Source organism: Aythya ferina (assembly GCF_964211825.1).
Source record: "Aythya ferina genome assembly, chromosome: 16".
Classification (NCBI taxonomy): Eukaryota; Metazoa; Chordata; class Aves; order Anseriformes; family Anatidae; genus Aythya; species Aythya ferina.
This window is the reverse complement of record NC_140315.1, coordinates 1925001-1948767: the sequence shown is the minus strand read 5'-3', so window position 1 is coordinate 1948767 and position 23767 is coordinate 1925001. Positions and strand designations below refer to the sequence as shown.

The window sequence follows — 23767 nt, the reverse complement described above, 5'->3', positions numbered from 1 at the left end:
AGCATGGAGGGGAAGGCACCACCAGGGTACAGCCCAGGAGCCTTCCAGAGGAGGTTCCCCTTGCTGGGGGAAGAATCCTGCTCACACATAAATAGCCACAAAAATAGCTGAAGGGAAGCACGGCGAAATGAGTGGGGAAGCAAAGCAGAGCGTTTCTGGCAGAGGCTGCTTTGCTGCCAGGCTTCTTTCTGAGCAGGTAGCAAGGGCTGCGCCAGCACCAGCTGCTTCTGCAGACCTCCTGCATTAAAACACGGAGGCTGCAGCAGCGCAGAGCACCCATCTCCCCACAAAGCAGCACGGGACGAGAGGCGTCCTGCTCCCAGCACCCAGCCACAGCACCCCAAATACCCAGTGGGAGATCAGAGCCCAGCTCCAGCTCCTTAGGGAGCTGACAAATCTTCCTCTGGAGAGGGAAAATAAATAAAAAAAGAAAGAGAGAGACATATTTGCAGTCTAGCTCCTCACGAAAACACTTTGGAAAAATAGCCTTGGCAACCTCTCAGCATTAGATAATGTCTTTATCAGGGCACGAGTGGCAGATGGTGAAGGGCTTTGCGGCTCCCAAGGGCGCTGGGCACTGGGAGGGTGACTTCAAGTGAACGCTGACCCGACCCAGAGACCCTCAGCCTCATCTGCAGCTCAGTAAAAGACAGCTCTGCCCTCCCCAGGTAAGTTCTTCCCGTGGCATAAAACCACCAGAACTGCAGCGAGGTGCAGATTCGGCACCTTATTGCTGCTTGTAGAAATCGTGGTTCCTTTTTGGGGAAAGTTTTCAGCAGAACAGCCTGGGCAGAGGCAAAAGGAGACGTGGTGCTGGCAGAGCGAAGCATCCCTCAAAAGCCAGAGCTTTGCCCGGAGGTGCCAGTGCCATGCGCCAAGGGGAGTCCTTGGGGAGAGCTCAGCTCATCCCTCCCGGGGCCTCCACGGCCAGCAGCAGCAGGGAGAATGCTTAGGACATTAATAAATTCCATAATACTGAGTAAAGTGTTTTATTTTATGGCTTTGCCATAAGAACTCACTCCTGGGTACTTATAATTAACTGAACTAGAAAAGCAATAAAGATTTCAGTGTTGTTTTTTTTTTTTTCCTCACCAATTTTCTTTTTTTTTTTTTGAAAAAAAAATCCCCACTGTTAATAAAGAAACCTCTGCTGATATTTACCTGCCCGGGTAGGAATATTGATCTCCATGCAGAGAGAAGACACTTTCCTTATTGCACATCTCACTAGATAATCCATCTAGTCAGGCTGCAGAATATTGCTTTGGCTTTGTTTTCGGAGCAGTGCTGTAATTCCCCGTCCTGCCCAGCCCTGTAAACCCAGAGAAGAGGCAGCAGGGGGTTGGGAAGGGCTTGTTCCAGCCCTAAACCCCAGCAGCCAGTGCCCCATGGGACCTGCCTGCAGTGGGGCTTTGGGTGCGGGCAGCTCGTGCCCCTCTCCAACCACCCTTTTTGTAGTTTCCTCACATCTTCTGCTTCCAGGCTGCCTCCAGACAAAGCCGGCGTAATAAACATCCCCTCTGACCTCAATAAAAAGGGACTGGGTGCTTCGGTGGTGTTGCATGCCCTCGGCAGTGCTTTGGGTGGAGAAATAAGCCCACGTGCGGGCACCCCAGCAAGCTGCTCCGTGCACTTCAGGCTTCCAGACTCTGCATCATTCCAAGTACACGGGGTTTTTATTTTCCTTTATTAAAGCGCACAAGTAGCCACCTAGGAAATTGTCACTTACACTGCGGTAATTGTAAAATCATATCAACACAACCATTTCAGAGGAGAATTAAAGAGCCTGTGCTCCAGCCGGCCAGCCGATCACAAGCCTTTAACTCTGTAGGCACGGTACAATAAAGCTTTTGCTTCCAGGTTTTGTTGTTCTTCTCATAACGAACTCCACTGAGCATTGAACAGAATGCCTAAACACGTTCACTGCAAGGGCCACGGAATTACCCAAAAGCTCAGTAAACACACATTTATTGGGTACTTGATTACGCGAGATTGTTGCAGCATAGTCATTATAACAAAATCCTTATAAAAAATGCCAAACACTGGGGTATCTTCAGAGGACATAAATCTATTTAAAAACGCAACCAGGAATTACGAAGGGAGCGTGGCTGCTGCTGAACCTGAACTAAGGAGCTCCCTCCTGCTCCTCCACAGCTCTGCAGGAGGAGCCCAGCAGCCATGTCCCAACCCCACGTGCACCCAGCACCCCGTGCCCAGGTGATGCTCCATGCTCATTTTATCGCAGGCACAGATGCAGCCTGCCAGCAGCGTGGTCCTGGGCAGTTTCCTTTACATACCTGGGGGCTGTACGAGACTTCCTGGTGAGTGCAAGGGGACAAACATCCATCACAAAGTGCTTAAAGTGCCCAGAGCTCCTCCTCTCCCTTGGTTATTCAGGGGAAGTGCTACTTGTAAAGTTTTCTCTGGTACCCCTCCAGCTTCCCAATCAAACGCTAAACAGCGTGAAAATCCCTCCAGCTTGCACAGTTTGCAAGGGGTCTGGGTCCTATACATGGGACACTGGAATCGCATCTATATTTTATATTTTAAGCCCAACCATGGGGGAAACACTCTACATAGAAATATAACATCAGATTCTTTTGTACAGCATATATAAAGAACATGACAGCATCAAAATATTGGCAAATCAATACATTAAAAATACAGAATCTCATAGACCAGAGCACAAGAAATATATATTCAGGTGAAATCTGTACAGTTTGGCCGATGCTGCCGTTTCTTGCATTGGGGCTGACCTCCCCTCTCCATGCAGAGGTCGCTGCTTCACTCCCCCATCAGCACCACAAGCCACCACTCCCCAAGGCTTCCTGGGGCTGTTGTGCTACAAAAACACAAGTCTGCTGTCCCTGCCAGAGCAGAGGGCGCTCGGTGGTTAAACTGTTTGGGAATACTTCCCAAATTTCATTTTACAATGAAATTTTTCACCTTTAGGAGAGGAAAATCAGTCTGGTTGGGGGTGGTGCCTCAGCAGCGTTTCCCCAGCTCTCTCAGCATCACGTAAGTCATTTTGCTTAAAAAAAATAAACTGCTTTTTGTATGGTCTGTACACTGTTTATCTGACACAGAGCAGGTAGGACTGTTTTAGGCTGCCCTTCACACCAGAAACATCTGTGTCTCCTGGAGGAGCTGCCAGTGTAATGCTTTGAGCTGGCTTTCCCCTATACATAAGTACGTGTGTACGTAAGCCACCTCATTGCTTTCCCCTCTCAGTGAGGAGGGTCACCAAGGCATGCTTGGCAAGCCAAAATCCTATGCCATAGCTGTACCCATAGCAATATTGAGATGCATATGCGTATATACAGCCATTCTGTCCATTATTACAACGGAAATACAGTGCTTAAAAAAAAATAAAATTATAGCAGCATGTAAACAAAGGTGTGTTCATTTCATCTGTCTTTTCTTCTTCTTCTTCTGAGCTGTGCTCGTCAGCTTTGGCAGCCCCTCCTCAATGCCCAGCTCGGGCGGAGGATTTTGCCGCAGAGCTCCGTCCCCAGGAGCTGCCCTTGTCCGCCTGAGGCTTCGAGCCCCAGCTCCTGGCAGCTTGAATTTCCCTTTCTGCCAGCTCTGCTCCCTCCTCTCCCTCCCCGCAGCCTTCCCCTCGCGGTGACTCATCCTGGAGATGATCTTGGGTTTGCTCCGACAGCCGTTGCCCGCTTTGGCTTCAGCGAAGTCTCATTTCAGAGCAGTGCCGCAGGAATAAAACCGCACACGAGCTACCTGGTGAGCCACGCGAGCCGAGAGTCTTAACTCAGGGAGGAGAAAAAGAAATGCAATAGTCTGCGTTTTGTCTGTCTCCCAGCAGCAGAAGCGTAAGGTGCAGGAGCAATGCCTGTTTTAAACCCTTAAATCCTGAATTCTCCGTAGTGTTGCAAACCGTCAGGGTTTCACAGGAATCAAAAGGCTGATTTTAGAGATGTTCCTCAGTGCAGTGTGCACTGGAATTAAAAATACATCAAACTGCCTTTTTTTCTTTGCATGCTCTTGCAGTGTCCAATTTTCCCAACCCCCAAAATTATTTCCTTGGTTTCTTGCCTCTCAGTCCCGAGGCCCTGCTAAAGGGCCGTTATCTGAGTTAGCTCTGACGTGGGGGTGGTTGGACTCTGCTGGGCGACAGCCACCATGGGAATTTCCATGCCTAGTCAGGCCGGATTGTTAGTCCCCTCCGAGTTCTTGCAGGCATAAGCCACATCCTTGGCGATGCTGCACATCCTGTTGGACATCTGCAGCTCCGTCCTGAAGGCGCTGGGGAAGCAGAACTTCTTGAAGCACGCCTTGAAGTTCTCATCCAAAAAGGCGTAGAGGACGGGGTTCAGGCTGCTGTTGGCGTAGCCCAGCGCCGTGCAGAAGCAGGAGATGGCCAGCTCGAGCTTGCTCTCTGCCTTGGCACCCAAGCACTGGACCAGCACAAAAATCTGGATGGGAGTCCAGCAGATTATGAAGACGGCCACCACCACCAGGACCATGCGGGTGATGCGCCTCAGGTTTCGGTCCTTCTCCTTGGAGCCTGAGAGGACGCGGACGTTCTTGAGCCGTCGGATCATGAGGCTGTAGCAAATGGTAATGATCAGCACGGGGATCATGAAGGAGAAGAGAAAGACGCAGATGCCAAACACTGGATCCCAGTAATCCACGGGTGAAGGGAGCTTAATTAGACAATCAATTTCTGCAAGGGAAAAATAGAAAGGAGAGGAAGATCAGGAAACCCATACCAGGAATAGAAACATCTGCAGTTTCTGCTTGGTTAGGCATGCTTAATACAGAAAAGCAGTAGCAGTGAGGTAATGGCAAAGAGACAAGGGTTAAAATCCCTTTACAGCAGGGAGCTCAACCCACTGACTGCCCCTCTCCAGTGCCTCTCCAACCCATGGCCTCTCCTGCCCACCACCATCAAACTCTCCCACCCCAGATGTCTTTTCACTGACCATTGTTTTCATTTTCTGCAGATCCCATCACCATCGCAGGGATGCCAAAGACAGAAGCCAGTGCCCAGATGCAGACGTTCACCACCTTGGCCTTGTGGGGAGTGCGGATGTCCAGGGCTTTGATGGGGTGGCAGATCGCGATGTAGCGGTCGACGCTCATCATTGTCAGGGTGAAGGTGCTGGTGAACATGTTGTAGTAGTCTATAGAGATGGCAATCTTGCAGAGGACATTGCCAAAGGGCCAGAAGCCCAGGAACGTGTCCGTACCCTGGAAGGGTAAGGTCATCAGACACAAGGTATCGGCCAGAGCGAGGTTAAAGATGTAAATGTTGGTGGCTGTCTTCATCTTGGTGAATCTGAAACGCAGAAGTGAGCAAGGGTTAGAGCTCCAGCTGCCCTTGATGAGCGATGGGTAAGGCACCACGGTCTGATGAAGAGGGCACTGTCACGGTAGGAAGGAGACGTTGTATTTTTCTAACAAATAAATAAATAAATAAATAAATAAAATGGAAGAGAGATTGAACACTGCTCCTTCCTTTCTATTTCCCACGAGCTCATTCCCAGTTCCTGCAGTGATGAAAATGGTGCTTCCACACACAGTCTCACGGGCAGGAAAAGCTTATTCCCATAGACTGCACGGAAGGACAATGAAAGCCTGAGGCTGTCAGCTCCTATCATGCTTTTTGAAAAATGACTTCAATAAGACTAATCTAGAATTTCATCACATATGGCTTCATTATCTTAAATACTGGTGAGAGCTTTAGCCAGTAAGCTGATTTGAAAGGCTTCATATGGCCCAGGGATAAGTTGATTAGCCATTTTGTATAGGCTCATAGCCAAAGACGATGGCTAACGTGAGCTGTAAGACCTGGGTGAGATGGCCAGCCCTGGTGAGGAAAGAGATTTGTATCAGACATCAAAATATCACAGTGGATCTTCCCAAGGAAAGAGACAGTTTGGAGATAAAGACTTAAGCCAAACTCTAAAGGGCTTTTGTCATTATTATATTGCTTTTATCGCATGAACTGACGGCCCCAAAAGATTCACCTTGCTCTAACGTTGGTCATCTCCTTTTCACAGATGGGAAGTGATGCTGGGAAAGATGTGATCAGCTGCCCAGGGATGCATGCAGAGCGTGCAGAAATGGAAACTCAGCTGTGACTGAGCCTAACCTTTCAGCTCCAGGATGCTCCTCTCACGGACACAGAGAGCTAAAACGTTGGCATATTTTAAAACTTCAGTTCATCCATCATTTACTATACTAATGGCCTTTGCAGAAGTGTTGCCAGACATGGCAGACAATGATATGTTATTAATCGAGGGCAAGTTCATTCGGGAGCAACACTGAAACCCATAAACTACTGCGCTATTTCCACTTCGCTAGGCACTAGAATATTACGGGGTCTGATTTGACCTGAAAAGCTTTTGGTCAAATTAAGCCAGGAGAGCAAAGCCAAGGAGCAAAGGAGCCCACCTTTGACCTTGAAAGCCAAGGGAAGGTTTTGGAGGGGGGTGAACATTGGCACAAGCACCTGATGGTCCCACGTGAGCCTGAGTCAGGCTCCTCCTGGCCCAGAAATCACAGCCGCCAAGCAAGTGATGGGTTCTTAGAAAGCCTCCTCAGATCAAACTAATTTATATAACCAAAAGCAGTAAAGGAAAAGTACCGGTGTCTTTGTTGTTGTGAAGGGATGACTGAGCAATACACTTTGCAAAAACAATTCAACCTGGAAGCTGCCAGGGTTTTAACACCTCGGGATTTCCTGTGCAGTTCTGCTTTAGGAAGAAAGGAGCCTCCAGTGCCCCGTACCCCAGAGCAGCAGCACCACAGGGTGGGTTGGTTTTGCTGGTTTTGCTTTCTCATTTTTGGTATAAATGAGGTAATTTAAGTAGTGGAAACATGATGGATCTGTGACTGGATTCAGACATTTTCCCTTCTGGGTCAGCAGCTTGTGTCAGTGGTGGGGGGAGAGAAATTAAATCATTTTTCTGTATCAGCACATAAAAATATATAAAAGTGTTGTCAGCTCAGGCTTCAGGAATTTATTCAGTCACCTAAGACTGTCTTAGCAAATGACTCCTGGGAGCTGTAGGCTGCCTCTTTGCCCTCAGACCAGGCTGATCTTGCCTTCCCAAAGGTCAAGCTTGTTCCAGTCCATCCTTACAGGATGCGAGGACAGAGGCAATTCATCACCACGCCTCTAACTCCGGCTTCTTTTACTGATGTTATAACTTACAGGAATAACAACTGCATTAAAAAATAATAATTTTTAAAAAGGCCCACTTAATCACATAGAGGGGAAAAAATAAGAAATTCTGAGCAACTTGAGAAACAAGCAACAATCCCTTTGCATCTACCACTAAGGCTGGACCCATCCTGCATCCACAGAGGACAACACTGTCCCCATCCATGCATGCCCCTGTCCCCAGCACAACGAGAAGTCTGGGGCATCTCAGCCAGCCCTGTCCAGGCTGCAAACCTCAGCTCTCCATCCCAATCCCTCCACCCAGGAGGCCTTGCTGTCCCCTCCCTGCTGTCCCTGTTGTCACCCCCTCCTCGAGGTGACAGCAGAGCCACCTCCCCTGGCAGGGAGGATGTGCTGGGGGCAGCTGGCCCCACCGCTTCCCTCCTTCAGCTGACCTTCAAGTGGATTCTGAGCCCTTTTTTTTTGCTCTTAACAGGTGGAGAAATTAATTTACACCTAATTAATTACTTGTAGCTCCACTTCTCTCCGCACGCTGAGAGCCAACAGTCATCATCCCAACAAACCAATGTTCCCAAACATTTCCAGAATGTTCAGTACAAACAAAAATCAATTAATCATTTCTCTGTGGATTAACCTTCCTTTTCTTTTTCCCTGGGAACTGAGAGTGTTCTCTTTCTTAATCTGCACAAAAAAAAATTAAAAAAATAAAAAATAAACTCTCAGGCTGTAGGAGGCACCTAAGACCCCCTCCCAGCACGGCTCTGACTCGGATAAGCCTCTGGCCCCCTGGAGGACATCACCTCCCTGCTGAGCCACTTTCTTGCTCTTGGTCACAGAGGCAATTTCCTAATGGAGCATCTCCTGCAGGGCAGCCCAGCCAGCTCCCAGCTCTCCATCCTGCTCCACCTTTGCCACAGATGTAATCCCTTTTGCTCTGCTCTCGTGCTCTCCCAGCTATTGAAGCCGAAGAGGAAAAGCATGGAGACAGCAGCTCAGCGCTTGGTTTCCTCCTGCTTTTTGCTAAGTGAGCCCCCAGGCAGCGTTACACGGGGCAAATCCTTCAGGGGAGGGAACGAGGTGGGAAGGCAGCAGCTCTTCTATGTGCTGGGCTTTGAGGTCTTGTTTTCGGCAGGGATGGATGGATTCTGCCCCTGGCTGAGCCTCAGGGCAAGCTGCAAAGCTGTTGTTTTGGCATCGCTCCTCCTGTCCACCCAGCTACCGCAGAACAAGCCGCCCCTGATGCCCCAGGGGTAAGCACCAGCCGGTTGCAGCAACCCCAGAAGCTGAAACGGGGCTGCAGACACCAGGGTAGAGGGGACAGAGCAAAGCCTTCAAGCCCAGGGGAGCCGTGAGCATCACCTCCAGGCGCCCTCTGCCTCTTCAAGCCTTTTGGTGGTGATGCTCTAACTCCAGCTCATTGGGATGCAGACAGTGCTGTTCCCTCGAGCAGCTCCCTCCGTCCCCACCAGCCTTCGCTGCCCTTCCCGGACACGCAGAGGTCTGCAGAGAAGCAGGGAAGCAAAACACAGCAGAAGAGGCTCAGGAGGGTTTTTGCCGAGCTGCTCCAACCGTGACGGTGGAAAACAGCAGCGGTCCAGTGACAGCTCTGCTCCCAGCCTGCCCGCAGCCCAGAGGTTGTACAAAGCTGGTATTTGATCTGGCACGGACCATCCTGGTTTGTGTCACCCCTGCTGCACACCCACGCGGTGCCCTGCACGTCCCCGCCGCTGCGATCGCTGCTTCAGAGCCAGCTCATCCTGAAATTCCTCCCCAAACTAAGCCTGATTGTTCCTACTGGTGCAACAGGCCACAAACAGACAGCAAATTTATGAAGCGAGCTTAAAGCGTTTTGGACTACGAAGCCAGATGCTCCCACAAAAGCAGCCAGCACCACTGGCACGTAAAAGCCTGTTAATTACCTGGCAGGATGGTGGCTGATGAGCAAGGGGTTAAGGAGGCTGCCGCCAGCACCACGGCTTTGGGACAGGCGATTTTCTTGCCCTTTGAGTCTCAGCTTGGTGTCTGGGTGACAGCTTTGACAAATGAGCCGTGCTCCCCTCCACGAGCCTCTGGGGAATGGTGTCAGGAGCCAGCACAGACGGGGACAGGGACACCATGTGGCCCCGACTGGTGCCATGCCGAGGGCAGAGGCTGGGCTGCTGCAGCAAAAAAAAACAACTCTACAGCTCACCCAGGGTCTCATAGGGGGGCTCAGGGCTGCCTTCAGTTTCAGGAGGGTGTTTGCCAGTGCCTGCTCTGCAGCAGGATGCTCTCATCCCCATATGCAAGCTGGATCCACCCCTGCTACATTGCTCCAGCCCTAAATGCCACCCCTGCTCCTGGGAGTTGCTCAGTCCCTAAAAGCGCTAGGAACCAAGTCCCAAATTAAGCATCACTCAATTACTGTTGCACATGGGTGACTCCCTTCATCTCATCCCACCAAAGCCAGGGGAAAACAACAGCACGGGCCTTGAAGCTGCAAGCAGGAGATGGGGAGAGCTGCCACAAGCCTTGTGGCCAAGTCCCTGGCCTGGGGGACAATTTGCCCAGGTCCGTGGGGACCTTCAAGGCAGGGGACTGCACATCCATCCCCCACAGCCTCTGCCACGGGGACTCTCCCTCCCGCTCTTCCCATTCTGTACAGACCCCTCAGCACGGGTTTCCCTTCTCTGCACAGTGCAACAATTGTCTTTGTTCTGTTTAACCAGGGAAAACTAAAAAGAGGCAGCTCCAGAGCGAGCGGAGGTCTCAGATGGCCTCGCTGGCATCCGCTGGCTCCGCACCGCATTAAACACTCACTCAATTTCAGCTCTGAGACATGCAGCTGGTCAACGTTCTCCCATTAGAAAGCTTTCTATTAGGAAATCAGCGTCTCTGAAACCTCCTAATTAACTCCATTTTCCCTGTCTCATCACAGCCAGCTGCCCTCACCCCCCTATTCGCGGGGATCGATGCAGGTTTCCAGCAGAAGGACGGATGGCGCAGCCCTGCCCGTGCTCCTCGGCATCCTGCAGCATCCCAGCCCTCATCCTACAGCCTCACCTGCAAGCAGTGAATAAAGGGTAGGGGTCTGACAGCCCCAACCTGCCTAAAGAGCTGCCTGAACTGCTCTGAAACCGCGTTCATCGCCAGGGAGAGCTGAGCAGCCCCAGTGTTTCGCCAAGGGATCTGGGCCCTGCTGCACCAGGAGGGAGCCCTGGCACAGAAGGAGGGAGCTGTCCTGCTCCACCCCATGAAGAACCCATGGCAAAGAGCCCTAGAAACGAGGTGTCACTCCCAGGGAGGTTGGCCCAGCTGAGCAGATCCAGCACTGAGGAAGGGAGTCCTTCAGACCATCACTGCTGGGCATCACAGCAATGGGATGGAGAGGGGACAAGAGGGCTTTCCCAGGCCAGCAGCTGCATGGTGGCCCTGCTCCTTTTCCCTGGCACACCAGAGGCCGTGGAGATTTGGGGTCTTAGTCCCTGCACTACAACGCTGTGGTTGTCCTCATGCCCCTCGAGATGCTGGGCAGCTGGGTCTGCATCGCCCCTAACCCATGGCCCAGCCTCAGCAGCACCACTGTGAGAACACCACGTCTCCTTCTTTTGGAGTCATCTCCATCTTTTCTTCCTGAAAACAAAGATCTTGGGCATCCAGCATGGCACAGCTCAGTTATGAGGGATCCCAGCAGCCTGCTTTCCCCCACTCCCTCCCCAAAACCCTACCCCTGCCGTGCTGTTCAACTCCTCGTTGCACGTTCATTAAAAGCAGCCCAGGAAATATATGCAGAAGAGAGCAGACAAACAGCAGAAGAAGGGAGGGAGGGGAGGCATTATCTCAACGGGCAAAGGAGCTCCACAATGAGTGAGCAGAACAAAGCCGCAGACGAGGCAGATTTCCACAATAGGCCCTTTACTGTCCAGGAAATTGTGCTCCTGACAAGGGCCCTTCTCGGTCTTATCCAATTAGTTCTTCAAGCACTAGGAGGGGATTGGCAGTCACATGGTGACTGTCACTACAAATTAATCATTCCAAACGTTAAACGACTCCAAATATAATAGAGATGTAGGTTGGCTTCTACAGCAGAGGGGAAAACCCAGAGGAGGCTTGGAGTTCTTATTTTGTCTGAAATACCAAGAGATTTTAAACTTTTCCCCGAGCTGCAAAAATCTCATTCAAGAGGAACAAACAAGCCTTCCTGAAGGCTCCAATTTTCTTGAGTGCTGATATTAGACTCTGTGTTTCCCTACTCCATGAAAAACAGGAAACAATTACCGTCTACATCACCAAATCATTCCATTTTTGTGGAGGATAACACGCCAGTTTCTTACAGCTTGGGTAGCGTGTTGAAGTCTTGTTATCCCTGCTGAAAGGAAGGATGAAAACAGTTTTTGTAGGATCCACTGTAGTGGGTTTGCCATTTTTTCCCCCTTAGTGGAAGAGAAGATATTTTTGAGAATCCCCAATTCCCACGTTGGCTTGCCAGCAACCAGCTTTCAAGCCCAAAAGATGCAATTTAAAGCATGAAGCCCAGGAAGCACTCAGGCTCCAGTCCTGGGAGAAAACCTGTGCTTGAGAAGTCAGCTGGGCCAGCAGAAGACACGCACGTCTGCTAATTTGGCATCTCTGCATGAATTTACATATTTGACCGTGGTTAAATTTGAGATACTGAGTTTGGTTTATCACATCTTACCCAAGGGTAAGGGCAAGGAAAGAAAAATCTTTTTCAGAGGTAACCAGAAGTGGCACCTACAGATGCTTTAGTTCAGTTATAACCTCCCCAGTACATGATTTAAGTGGTCCTTCAAGAACCACATAGAAATACTGGGGGGGGGGGGGGGAAACACAGATCAATACCAAAAAAGAGTAAATGAAGAGTTAAGTCTGTACATATATAGGATTGTACTGGGTAAAATGGAAAAGGTAGAAGGGGAAGAGGCCTGGGTGGATGGGGGTGATGCTTGCCTTGAGTTTTACTCATTTTAAATGAGTAAAAACTGAATACAGAAGTTCCACGGGAAATTCCAGGGCTAAATTCTGCTTTTTCTTGGTTTCGTTTATCCACCTGCAAGGCATCCAAGCCAAAAGGATCAAACCTGAAGCCACCATTTTGAAAGCGTGGCCCTGCACAGGCACAGCACACGTCCATCCTGACCAGGGTGCTGCTTTGGGACATTTTTGTTCCTGACAAGAGCGACCACAGCCCCGGGGCAGCAGCCAGCAAGGTCCTGCCATGGGGACCCTGTTCCTTAGGGGAAGGAGGGATTCTTCTCCCCAGGGGCCAGCACACACCCACGTTCACAGCCAGCAACGTGGCATTGATATTTGGGAACAGAAACCAGTGCCCAGCCCAATTCCACGAGGATGAAACGATGGTGGCTGTTTACGTCCCATGAGACCTCAAAGACTGTGAATAAATTTCTACCAGAGCTTCTCCTCCTGACACACACCTGAGGTTTGTAGGTGCTCTGGGCGAGGAGCCCACCCCTTCCCCTGCCTGCACAGCAGCTCAGGCACCCCTGGGAGCTGCATGCCATGGACGAGGACTTTTCCCTCACCCAATCCCTCCGACTGCTCTCACGTGTGCCCACTCGGATGACTTTACTACAGTAAACAACTACAAACTACCCAGATGTGGCACTGCTGCACTGCCAGCCTCCTCTGTGCTGATGTGAGCCCTTCTCCCTGCCGTGAACTCGTCCCCGGGAAGAGCTGACAGGCAGCCTGATGAGCAGGAACGTCCCTGTGCCCTTGTAGCAGAGATTTAGCCTCCATCCGCTGACCTGTGATCATCTTTGTGAAGGAGAAAACAAGTTTACCGTGCCTTTTCTGTGCTGGCAGCATCCACCTGCACCAGGAACCCGCTAAGATGTGTATACAGGATGGAAGCTGGCTCCTTAGCACACAGGGCACGGAGATCAGAGAAGGGTGGCTGGCATTTGACATAATCATAGCCCTGACAGTTGCAGGAACTCATTTTGCACTGACAGGGGGGAACAGGGTTTCTGATCCCAGGGCAGGGAGAGTTACAGTGCCAGGAGTGTGCAGGGAGGTCAGCCAGTGCCGCTGGAGCCCTTTGCTCCATCCCTCTGCCAAGGTCCCTGCCCTCCCAGCTCCAGAGCGAGGAGCCCATCTGAGCCAGAGGAGCCATCCTCATCTCCACAGCACCCTGACACATCTTATTTATTTTCCCAAGGAATTGGAAGAGCTGCACTTATTGTTTTCTCCCTTGTAAGAGTAAGACTGAGCCTCCCAGCAGGTCCTTTCCCTTGGAATTAGATTCAGCTTTGGGAAAGGGCAGCTCCCAGACGGAGCAGCTACCTGCAGCTGGGTGCCAGACACCACACAGGAGGGAGATGTCCCATCGAGGACCAGGCACATCCCAGCAGCTGGATGCTCCCAGCACTTTGCCCTCCCCGGGGACATTCAGTTCCCTGCCCAGCAGCTTGCAAGAAAAAAAAAAAAAAAGCCCCCCTTTTTGAGCAGATCTGCACGCTCTGTTCCATTCTCTGGCTTAAACTTTAGGAGGCACCAAAGGGCAGCTGAAAGCTGGTGGGAACCTTCATCACGCCTGGGGAGGGAGAAAAACAAAATAAAACCAAAACAATGCAACAAATGCCACATCATTGCCCCTGAAACACATCACAATTACCGGGGAAGCACCTGTCTGCTCCCACCCCCCCGGCATGGATTTAGAGGGGGGAGACGTGCCCCAGCGGCTCCCTGCGGGTCCTACCTGACGATCACGTACATGACGGAGCAGTTGCCCACCAGCCCCACGATGCAGACGATGGAGTAGACGACCACGATGGTGATCTTGATGCTCAGCGGCAGGAAGCTGTCCCCCGTGCTGTTGTTGAACCAGTTGGTGGGGAGGAAGCTCAGGTTCAGCATGGAGGAGTCGTTCAGCAGCTTGCGCAGGTCGGGGTCTTCCAAAATGTGGGCAGGGAAGAGCGGGTCCATCCTGAGCCTCCAGCCCGTGCCAAGGACCTGGAGCACCGGAGAGACGGCGTGAAGCCTGCTGATGAAACAGGAGCACAAAGCTAAGGGAGAGGAGTGATGTGTGGATCGCTGGGGAGGGCACGGCCCCCCTCTGACCTCCCCAAGAGCATTTTAAGGGGATGCAGCCCCTGGAGCACCCCGAGCACCCCGCGTATCTCCACGCTGCTGGCGCAGGTTACACTGCACCACGCCAGCCCTCCCAGCTCTGCATGCTCCAAACCTGCCTCCCCCAAACCAGCCGGGGCTGGGTGACCCCACAAACAGCTTTGTGCCCCCCACACCTCCCCTCCTTTGAGCCACCGCAGCCTCCAACCGGGGCTGGGGGCTCCCCCCGGCATCCCCCCGACCCCTGCCTGCTGCAGCCCTGCGGCATCCCCTGCAAAGCAGCAGGAAAAGCTCAAAGTTGGGGGGAAGAAATAAATAAAATAGAATACCAAGCCCCCAGCTGGCTGCTTACCTGCGTGCGGGTTTCCCCTCTACCGCATCCAGGCACCCCGGGGGGGTTTTAGGGGGGGGACACAAAGCCGGGCTGGGCACAGCCGCAGGGGCAGGGGGCTGCTCGATGCAAGGCAGGGCTGCTGCCAGCGCAGGGGGCTGCACCCCCGGAGCCCCCGTTTTTAAGGAAAAGGGAGGGATGGGGGGAGAGAAAGAGGGAGGGTGGGAGGGAAAGAGGGAGGACGGCGGCTGGGCAGAGCCAGCCCCGGCTGCCTGGCTGCTGCCACTGCATAAAACCAATGCGGGGGGGGAGTGGTGGTGGTGGGGGGGGGGGGGGGTGGAAGGAGGAGAAAAAAAAAAAAAAAAAGGAAAAAAAAAAAGGAAAAAGCCAAACCCACACCTGCGTCCTCCCCCTGCCGCTCGGAGCTGAGGGCTCCCGGCCCCCCCTTTGCAGCTGGGGGGGCTCCAGCACCGGTTCCTTCCCCCCCCCCCCCCCGAGGACCCCGCAGCCTTACCTGGGGTGGGATCCCGCAGCCGGGCGACCCGGCAAATCGCCCCCTGCCCTGCACCCCGAATGCTGTGCTAAGGGGAGAGTGGGAGGCAGAATGGGGAATTTGTCCTAAAATCCGGCAAAAATGCGAGGAGGGCTGGGAACCGGAGCGGGGGGGGGCGTGTTAGGAGCCAGCATCCTGCGAGCAGGGTTCGCTAAGGGGCGTTTGGGACCCGCAGCATCCTCCCCGTGGGATCCCAGCTCAAAGGATGCGGTCCCGAAGAAGCCGCAGTGGTGGGATCAGTGTGTAAGGGGTGGGGGGGAGCCACGCGGACCCTGCCCCTAAATCTGGCCCTGGGGGATCGGCACCAACAGCCTCAGGTCCGAGCTAAGATCTGCCACCCCACAAGCAGGGCACAAAAGGGGTTTGGGGTCTGGTGCCTCACGCTCCGGTTCGGTCATCTATCAGATTTCCCTGCAGAAGCCACTTCCCAGCAGTTTATTTTGGGGGTGCAGTGACACAGGGGTCGGACCCGATTCAGGACACGCTGCTACTGCCCAAAAGGAGATGGAGAAGAAGGAAAAGGGGCTCCTGGGGAATGCTGCTTCTCTTCCAGAGCCCACAGAGAGCCCGACATAGAGCTGCTTGCGCCCAGCAGACATTGCCCTTCCTGCTCTAATCCCACTTTAAAGCTTGTCTGGGGATATTTAGCACAGAAGCTGCACCTTCCTTGCGAGTAATGGAATGGTGAGGGAGCGCATGGTAATTTTCCTGACTGCTCCCATAAAAGCAGGTCCCTGCTCTGACAAGGAGCAAGGAGGAAAAGCACGAAGCGGAGACGCAGCCCTCCTGTGAGATACAGCAGTGTTTGAAGAAGGGCTTTTTGGTCAGTCCATTAATGAGAGTGTGAAATAAATACTAGCCCAGACATTACTTTAATTGTTAATGGATTGATTTTCGGAGGCTGAAGGAAGGACAGCAGTAAATCAGGGCGAGAGCCTGGCTGGACAGCACAGGAATCTGTGGGAAACAAGTGCTTGTAAATTCAGCTCTGTTCTGCTGGCTCCCACCCCAATAAGTGCACTTAGCCCTGCTCGTTTTATGCTAATCCAGTGCAGCAAAGACGGCATGTTTATTTGTTGTGGGGCTTATTTTGACCTCACAAGCCTTGTGTTTTGGAATAAAGGCTGTAGAAGAGGATGGGGATTGCTACCTCAGACTACAGAGAGCCAAGACGTGTTTTGTGTCTGGGACAAAACTCTTCCAAAAATCATTCTCCTCCCCCACACTGCTCAGCCATGTCCTCTCATGCAGGAAAGCCCAGGATATTCGTGCTACACCTCCAGTCCCAACCCCTCCGTTCCATTTGATTTGACCCCAATCTTAATTCAATCCTGAAGAGTGGGATTTCCAAGCATCTCACTCTATCTTGCCTCCTGCTCTTGCTCTTCTCAGCACCCCAGGGATGAGGGAGGCAGGCACCATCTCAAGAGGAGACTCAACAAATTTCTTCCTCATCAGAAATCTTCCCTACACCCACCTGGGACTCTGCACCAGGGCTGAGAAGGAAGGCCACCAGGGTTTCATCTGTGACCCAAAAGGACTTCTCCCAGCCTATTTCTTGGAAAAAGCCATCAGCTCTTCCGCTTGAGGGCTTCTATGCAGACAGGAAGGTAACAAAAGCCAAAAAAAAATAACAAGCCAAAAATGTAGCCCTTCTTCCAGGTGATAATTGCCCAGAAAGTGCACATGAAGGCAGCAGATGACACTAGGAACAGATGCTGGATTTACAGAAAGCATCCAGAGCATCAACACACGATTCAAAAACACATTCACACTGCAAATACTGATTTTCCCCCCTCCAAATTTCCACTGAATATCTGCAAAATAAGATTCAAACCAAGAGTGCACATCAACTTGGTGATGAATTGGGTAAACAATTTGAATACCCATAGCAGATTAGAACTGTTATGGAAGTGACCTTTGTCCATATTCAGTTTGTTTGCTGATTTCCAGAGGATTATAGATGCACAGCCAGGGCCTGGGCATGCCTGTTCTCTGCTTGTTTGGTGGACACGTGCTAGTGGAGGCAAAACCCTGGGTTTTCCCTGCGTACCTACACCATCTGCCTCAAAACTCCCAGCCTACCCATAGCCTACACAGTCATGGGCAAACAAATCTCATCTATTCCAACCTAATCTAGTCCAAGTGCCAATATTTGCAGTCACTGTTGTTTCAACTAGGTTAACTTTGCACACTGTTCCTCATCACAGAGGATTTTTGCTGCTTTTGCACAAAACAGCCCACGGCCACCTGCACTCCGTAATAGCAACAGCCCACAGCTTTCTGCCTTCCCTTTCAGGAGGTGAAGATATCTGTGTCAAAGCTGTTTTGCCACCTTCAGCACAGTTTGCTGATCTGTTTAATCAAGGCCATCATGAGCAGAGAATTAATTTTGCAAGAAGTGAAATCATTTCGCACAGAAGAGAAGTGCCTGAGCTGGAGAGGCAAGGAAGGCAGGCAGGGGGCAGGCAGAGTGCCTTGGACCAGCCCGAAAGCAGAGGTTCAGAAATCCATCCATCACTCCTGGGATGATGGGCACCTGCCAGGTGCAAATCAGTAAAAGTTTGCACCCTAACCATCAATGGTGGATGAAATTTGTTCTTTTGACAGTAATCATTACGTAGAAATTCAGCAACCACCACCAGCATGCACACACAAGGACACAGCCTCAGTCCTCCCACCACTGCCCATACCATGAGCACCAAACACATCTCTGGTCCACTTGCATGCCCCTCTCCCACCAGAAGGGACAGCACTAGCAGCACATCTCCCTTGGTCAAGCCACTTGCTTCAATCATCATAAAACCAGTGGTGGGATGAGAAGCTGTGATGGGCAGGTAGATTTCTTCTCTGCCATTAAACATTTGTAAGACCACAAATCGCTGTGCCTGCAGCTGAGCAGGGAGAGCAGCTCCAGCAGCTCAGCTGCACCACAGCTTTCAGCTAAACATCCAACAGCAAGGAAAAAAAAAACAGGCCAAGTACTCGGGCTTAGTATAAAAAGGCTGCGTGACAGCTAGAAGTTAGAGCAAGAATTTTCCAGAGCAGGAAAACCTGCAAGCAAATACATGAAATACCTACGGTGGCCGAGCCATGGAAAAGCACAGGGAAGTCACTGCTCGGCCCTACACAGGTTGCACAAGAAATTCTGGGTTCAGTTATGAACAGACTGGTTTGCATAATGTCACAGATCTATGGCAAACAGAAAAGCCCCAGTGTTGTTGGCAGGAAGTAATGAATGAAAAGTCAGGACAGAATGAAAAAATAAAATTGCCTCAGGCCCCAGAACACCTCCCCAGAGTCCCTTCTACAAGGGGATTCAGTGTCACTTCAGAGGTGGTGCTGACAAATTCTCTTCCTTTGGCTTATAAATCATGTAACAATGTGAGGCAAGGAGGATTCCAGAAGTGGATTATCTACCTTCCATTGCTGATGGACTAGTCTGAAGCATGAGAAATAACATCTATTAAAGAAGGGGGACATTGACTTCTTCAATATTTGCAATCATATGTATTCATTACAGCTCCTGTACTTGCTCCATCAGACTCCTTTTGGAGGTGGCAGAAGTCTCTGCAGACCCTTTTTAGCAATGCTAAGCATCAGAACTAATACATTAAAAAGAAATAACTTTTTGCAAGGTGCAAACAAGGGCCTGGAAACAAACTCACCACGGGGAAAAAAATAAATGTTCCTTCTGACTTCAGCTTCCATTGGGATGCTCCTTAAAGCACATGAAGGGAAACAGGACCAGCAGGATGTCCCCGGCCATGCCCCCACCATGACAGATTCTCAGGGAGAGCACATTTGAGACGATCTCAGGACACTCAGTGGGATGATGGTGGGGGTCCAGTCCATTGCACAGACAACAGATCCCGGTACATGCCACCTAGTCGTGGACCTAGCCATAAACAGCCCATATTTTGAAGCCTATCAGCTGCCTGTATTTTGAAGGATAGCGTGTGTAGTGGGGAGCCTGATCCTTGCTGCTTACAAATAATTCGAGTGGCTCACGCTTTTACCAAAAATTCATTTAGAGCAAAATCCCCGAAGCTCTAACAGGAAAAAGAGTACATGATGCTACCCACTTCACTGATATTTTATTGTTTGCTATCATTATTTGCAATTTTCCAGGGACTGATCATTTCAGGTGATTGTGAACAAGGCCATTAACAATCCTCTCTGCAACATTATATTCCTTTTTACAGCCTCATTCCTTTTTCCATCTCAGACCCATCAACTTTAAAGCGAGCAAACCCTTCCAGTCCTGTAACAGAAACCTTCCTGCCTCCTGCTGTTCCCTCACCTGAGAGGTCGCTGATGTTTCTCACCATTCTGGGTATGGGCACCCAGCCTCCAGGGCTCACTGTTATGGTCCACAGCCCATATGCCAGCAGAGGAAGGGTTTAGGAAAAAGAAATGCTGTATGATTTACACAGGTGCACAGTAAGGCAGAAGCAGATGACAAATGCAGATCCTCCAAGCCCCATCCCAGTATTTTAGCCTCTTGTCCCTTAGGGAAAAACACATCTCTGTGCTCAGGTGGCAATCTTCACAAAGTCCTTCTGAGCAAGGACCTGCTTGTCACCTCTGCACTGATGTCATTTTATATGGTGAGCAACAAATTGACCAAAAAAAAAAAAAGAAGCCTAGTATCAAGGTATTCAGTATCCATTTGCTTCCTTCTGAGCTTGCTTTCCTCAAGGTGGTGTCACTCAGGTTCTTGCTGTTATTGGGATCAATAGCAAGAGATGCCTGATAACTTGCTTTGGGGCAGTTTGCTTTCGCAGTTCTGACCCAGCTGAGCACAGTGTCAGAAGTGCTCCCTTGCCCCTTTTTCTAGGGAGAGGAAGCTATGGATGTTTACTGAAAATTCCAAGCAACTGCAGAGAGAAATACATTCTCATCAGTTTTTGAGAGGTTTGAATTATCTGCCTTGAAAACACTCCAGTCTCTAACAAATCTATAACTAAGAAGGAAAAAAAAAAAAAAAAAAAAAAGGAAGACAAATGCCTTTGAACCATCAGCTAGGTACAGAATATGTATGTAAATAATATGCAACAAGCAGCAGATCCGCAATGCCTTGTCCCATATGCTATTTATGTGACTGTCATGCTCGCTCTGAGGATGTCATGCAAAGAGCCATGCCAGCAGTGCTGTGCATATGCTCCAGCTCCCCATAATTTTATGTGGGATTGAGAGGCAACTGCTCTGCCGGGATAAGTTGGTTCCAGCAGAGCCGTGCAGCTTTGCAGAAGCCAAAAAAACAGGGCCTGAAGGCTTGACAGAAGAGGAAAGCGTTTCTAAATTGTGTCACAGAGACACCAGCGATGGCACCCAGGCATGCACAGCAGCAGGACCCATGCATTGAGCAGGCAGAGGCACAGCACTGGAGCAGGGCCACAGCTCGGTGGGCCCCCAGGATCAAGCAGAGACCCCCCAAAGCAAACAGACCCCCATGCTTGGGAGCCATATGAGCCCCATGCACCGTGAGGCCTACTCCCAAGCCTAGGCCACTTTCTGAAAAATACTCAGCTGCCCTTTAGCAAAAAACCTCCCCATTGATCTACCATAGTCTGCTGCTCAGGCACCTCTTCCAGAAAAATTACATTACTATTCAAAAAAACAATAACGTGCAGCAAGAGCCTCTCCTGCCTTGCCTCCAGCCAAAAGCTTACCTAGGAATGGCTTAGTCCCACCACAGATTACACATAGCCACACACCTCTCACCTACCAAACCTCCTTCCCCTCTCCACACAGCCCTTTTATCCCTTTCCTGCCCATCCCACAGCTGGGACCAAGTGGTGGCACCTGGGGCTGCACATCCCTCCTCACAGGGCTTCTTGTGCCTGGGAACTGGGAGAGGTTTGGGATCTGGTTCAGCCGAAGCACCAATGCTGGGACCGAGTGCTGTGATTAAGCCAGGCCTTTGAATGTGGAAAATTGTGTGAAAAGTCCCCGAGAAACAGATATCCTACTACAATTTCCACTTCTGAATGTGAAAAATAGTGTGAAAAGTCTGTAAGAAATAGATACCCTACAGCAGTTTTTCACTGTTGGGCTCTCAGGCACACAACGGGAAGACATTAACAACAACCCTTAAATAACAGGACAGCTCTTTGTTTTCCAGCCAGGAGGCATAAGGCTCCTGACAGGCCCCTGGTGATGGGGCAGGCCATGGGGCAGCGTGGTCCAGGTCAGGCTGGGGAGAAAATCATGGAAACAAAAGGTGTCACGGGAACCCCTCAGTGCTGCTGCCCCTCAGCCCATTTCTGGGCCCCTCGTTACATCCCACAGAGCACCCACAAGATCATTTAGCTTCATCTTCTCTCCTTTTTCCATGCCTGTAGCCTCCATCACCTTCAATGAGGTGGTGAGCACCTCCATGGGCATCCTGCTCACCGTTCATCACGGCCCCTCGCAGCACAACCTCTGCTGGCACTTCATTTTTTCTGTTCCAGACCGTCCAGCTCCAGTCCAAACCAGATCAGATTTCCCCTGGAAACCAGCCCAGATTGCTGAGAAATTCGGATAGCATCCGCAAATGCTAATAATGCCTTCTCAGCCCATAGCCATGCCCAGATATCATGTTGCTCAGCTCTTAGCAGCATAAAGGGGTGGTACCGCTGTGACACAGGAAACTGGGAAATTTCACACGCTTTTGTGAAATCTTTCTATTATTTGGGTTACTTTACACTACCTGGAAGTGTAAAGTAAGAGAGTTTTTCTAAAGTAAGTGAGTTTTTTAAAGGGAGTTTTTCGAACCATTCAGCAATTTATGTGGGACAGGAAAATTATTTCTTCCCCACATTTCGTCTAGTCATCTGAACTCCAAACCTCTGTGCTTTGGAGTGATGAAGTAATGGCAGAGCTGCCTTGGAGAACTTAGAAACAGCCGCAGACATCTAATTCCTCTGGGAGCTCAATGAACTATTTCTGAGGACACCTTGGAAGACCTTTGCCATGTCTCTCCTTATTGTTGTTGTTATTACTGTATACGTTGACCACTTCCAGCTACCAGCCCTGATATGTGATTAAAGCTTTCCAGTTCTAATGTAATAAAAACTGCACAAGTCAGGGACAACCCTGGGAGCAATTTCTCTTCTCTGACCCAACACCCTTTGTCTGATGGCTTCTGAGCTGCCCGAGCTTTCACTGCACATTTATGTATCTCAGTATTTCCCCAAGACTGGCTATTCCAGGAAAATGTTCCTAAGAGTTCTTCCCAAGGTTTCCCCGTGGCTGAGGTTTGGTACAGATGGATTAGATCCCTGTTCTGCATTGAGGGTCAATCCAGGTGAGAGGACATGCTCAGGTGCAAAAGAATCTCCCAACTGGTCTTTAAATTTAAAAAATAACATTAAAATAATAATAAATAAAAAAACTGCCCCAAAATTATAGGGCTATGTTGAGAGCTTTTCTTTGTATGAGATGAACTGATGAGATGGAGCAACACCTCGTGTTATCAAGTGGTTTTATGAAAATCTAAATGAAGGCTGAGGAAAGGGGAGGGAAAGAGAAGGGAAATGGCATTTTTAATACTTCTCCTGGAGCTCGGGGTCAGTCATGCTTCTGGAGGTTTGTGTGTGTGCTTTCCTGCAGACTTTTTTCTTTCACAGAAGATAGACTAGGTTATACAATGTACTTGGAGTTGCCTCTGCTAACTTTAAACTAAATACTGCAGCAGTTCAGTGCTGCAGTCACCAAGGGTGGGGTTCAGTTTTGCACAGGGATGCCTTTTATTGCCTCCTGATTGTGAATCTTGGAGTGCAACAGTAACATTTAAATGATTTACCAGTTCTGGCTTATTCCACTCTTTCTTGACCTTGTTTCTGTCATTTATGCCTTCAGGTGATGAGCCATTATGGAGCGGCACCTACACAGCCCATTAAAATCCCCAAACCTGCAAAATGGGTTACTTTGTTCCTTCTGCCCAGCGCCTCATGAGCGCTTTCATCAGTTTTGCAAATCCCATTGGAACCAGCAGGTGATGCTGAAGCAGAAAACATGGAGTTCATTCTGCCTTCTATTAGGCTTTTATTTTCCTTCCATATAACTCAAAAGTGAGAAAAATACTGTGATCTTGGTGGGGGATTTAGAAAGTGTAGGATATAAATGATGACATGCAGCATATGGCTTTGTTCTCACTATCTAGTCAACTCTGCAATCCCTGCAAATACACATGGGAATTTTCACACCTACCATGGAGTGAGGACACCTGAAAGAAAACAGGGAGATTCCTCTCGTGGAAGGTTAGTGGGGTCTAAGCTTTCCTTGAGTTGATGTTCTCACAGCACTTGCACTTCCCTGACCTCGCTGTGACATTCCCGGTGCATGGCAGACACCACATTTCCCCTTGCAAGTCTGCAGGTGTTGGAGCAGTCCTTGCATAAAGCAGCTGTGTTGGGGAAAGAGACTCGTGTTCAGCATCTTCCTAGTTTCTAGTGCACTCCTCTGCAAACATTTGTTCTATTCCCCAGTCCGTGCCTTGGTTTTCCCTTCACTGGCAGCTCAGGCATGTGATGTGTGCTAATTTTGTTCAGACAAAATCCAAAAATCAAATCAGTAGATTTACCAGAAACATTGCACTGTGGGGAAGAGACACTTGATAGGCAGCCTCCACTCCAGGGGATGGGAAACGCAAAAGATC

At 50.3% G+C, this 23767-nt stretch overlaps 1 protein-coding gene across 9 annotated transcripts; it reads right to left on the bottom strand.

Annotated features, from left to right (window-relative positions):
* Positions 1-1654: 1654 nt before the first annotated feature.
* OPRL1 (opioid related nociceptin receptor 1) lies at positions 1655-20859 on the bottom strand. 9 transcript variants are annotated; one of them, XM_084538532.1, is made up of 4 exons: positions 20796-20859; positions 13866-14150; positions 4941-5296; positions 1655-4681 (listed from the first exon to the last, which is right to left on the bottom strand). In XM_084538532.1, exons 2-4 carry the CDS (start codon positions 14090-14092, stop codon positions 4158-4160), a joined length of 1107 nt encoding a protein of 368 aa, XP_084394658.1. In that variant the 5' UTR covers positions 14093-14150; positions 20796-20859; the 3' UTR covers positions 1655-4157. The 9 variants fall into 9 exon arrangements, with proteins under 9 accessions (XP_084394658.1, XP_084394660.1, XP_084394665.1 ...); XM_084538534.1 differs by having other exon boundaries at positions 13866-14147; XM_084538539.1 differs by having other exon boundaries at positions 13866-14119; positions 20796-20845.
* Positions 20860-23767: the final 2908 nt, after the last annotated feature.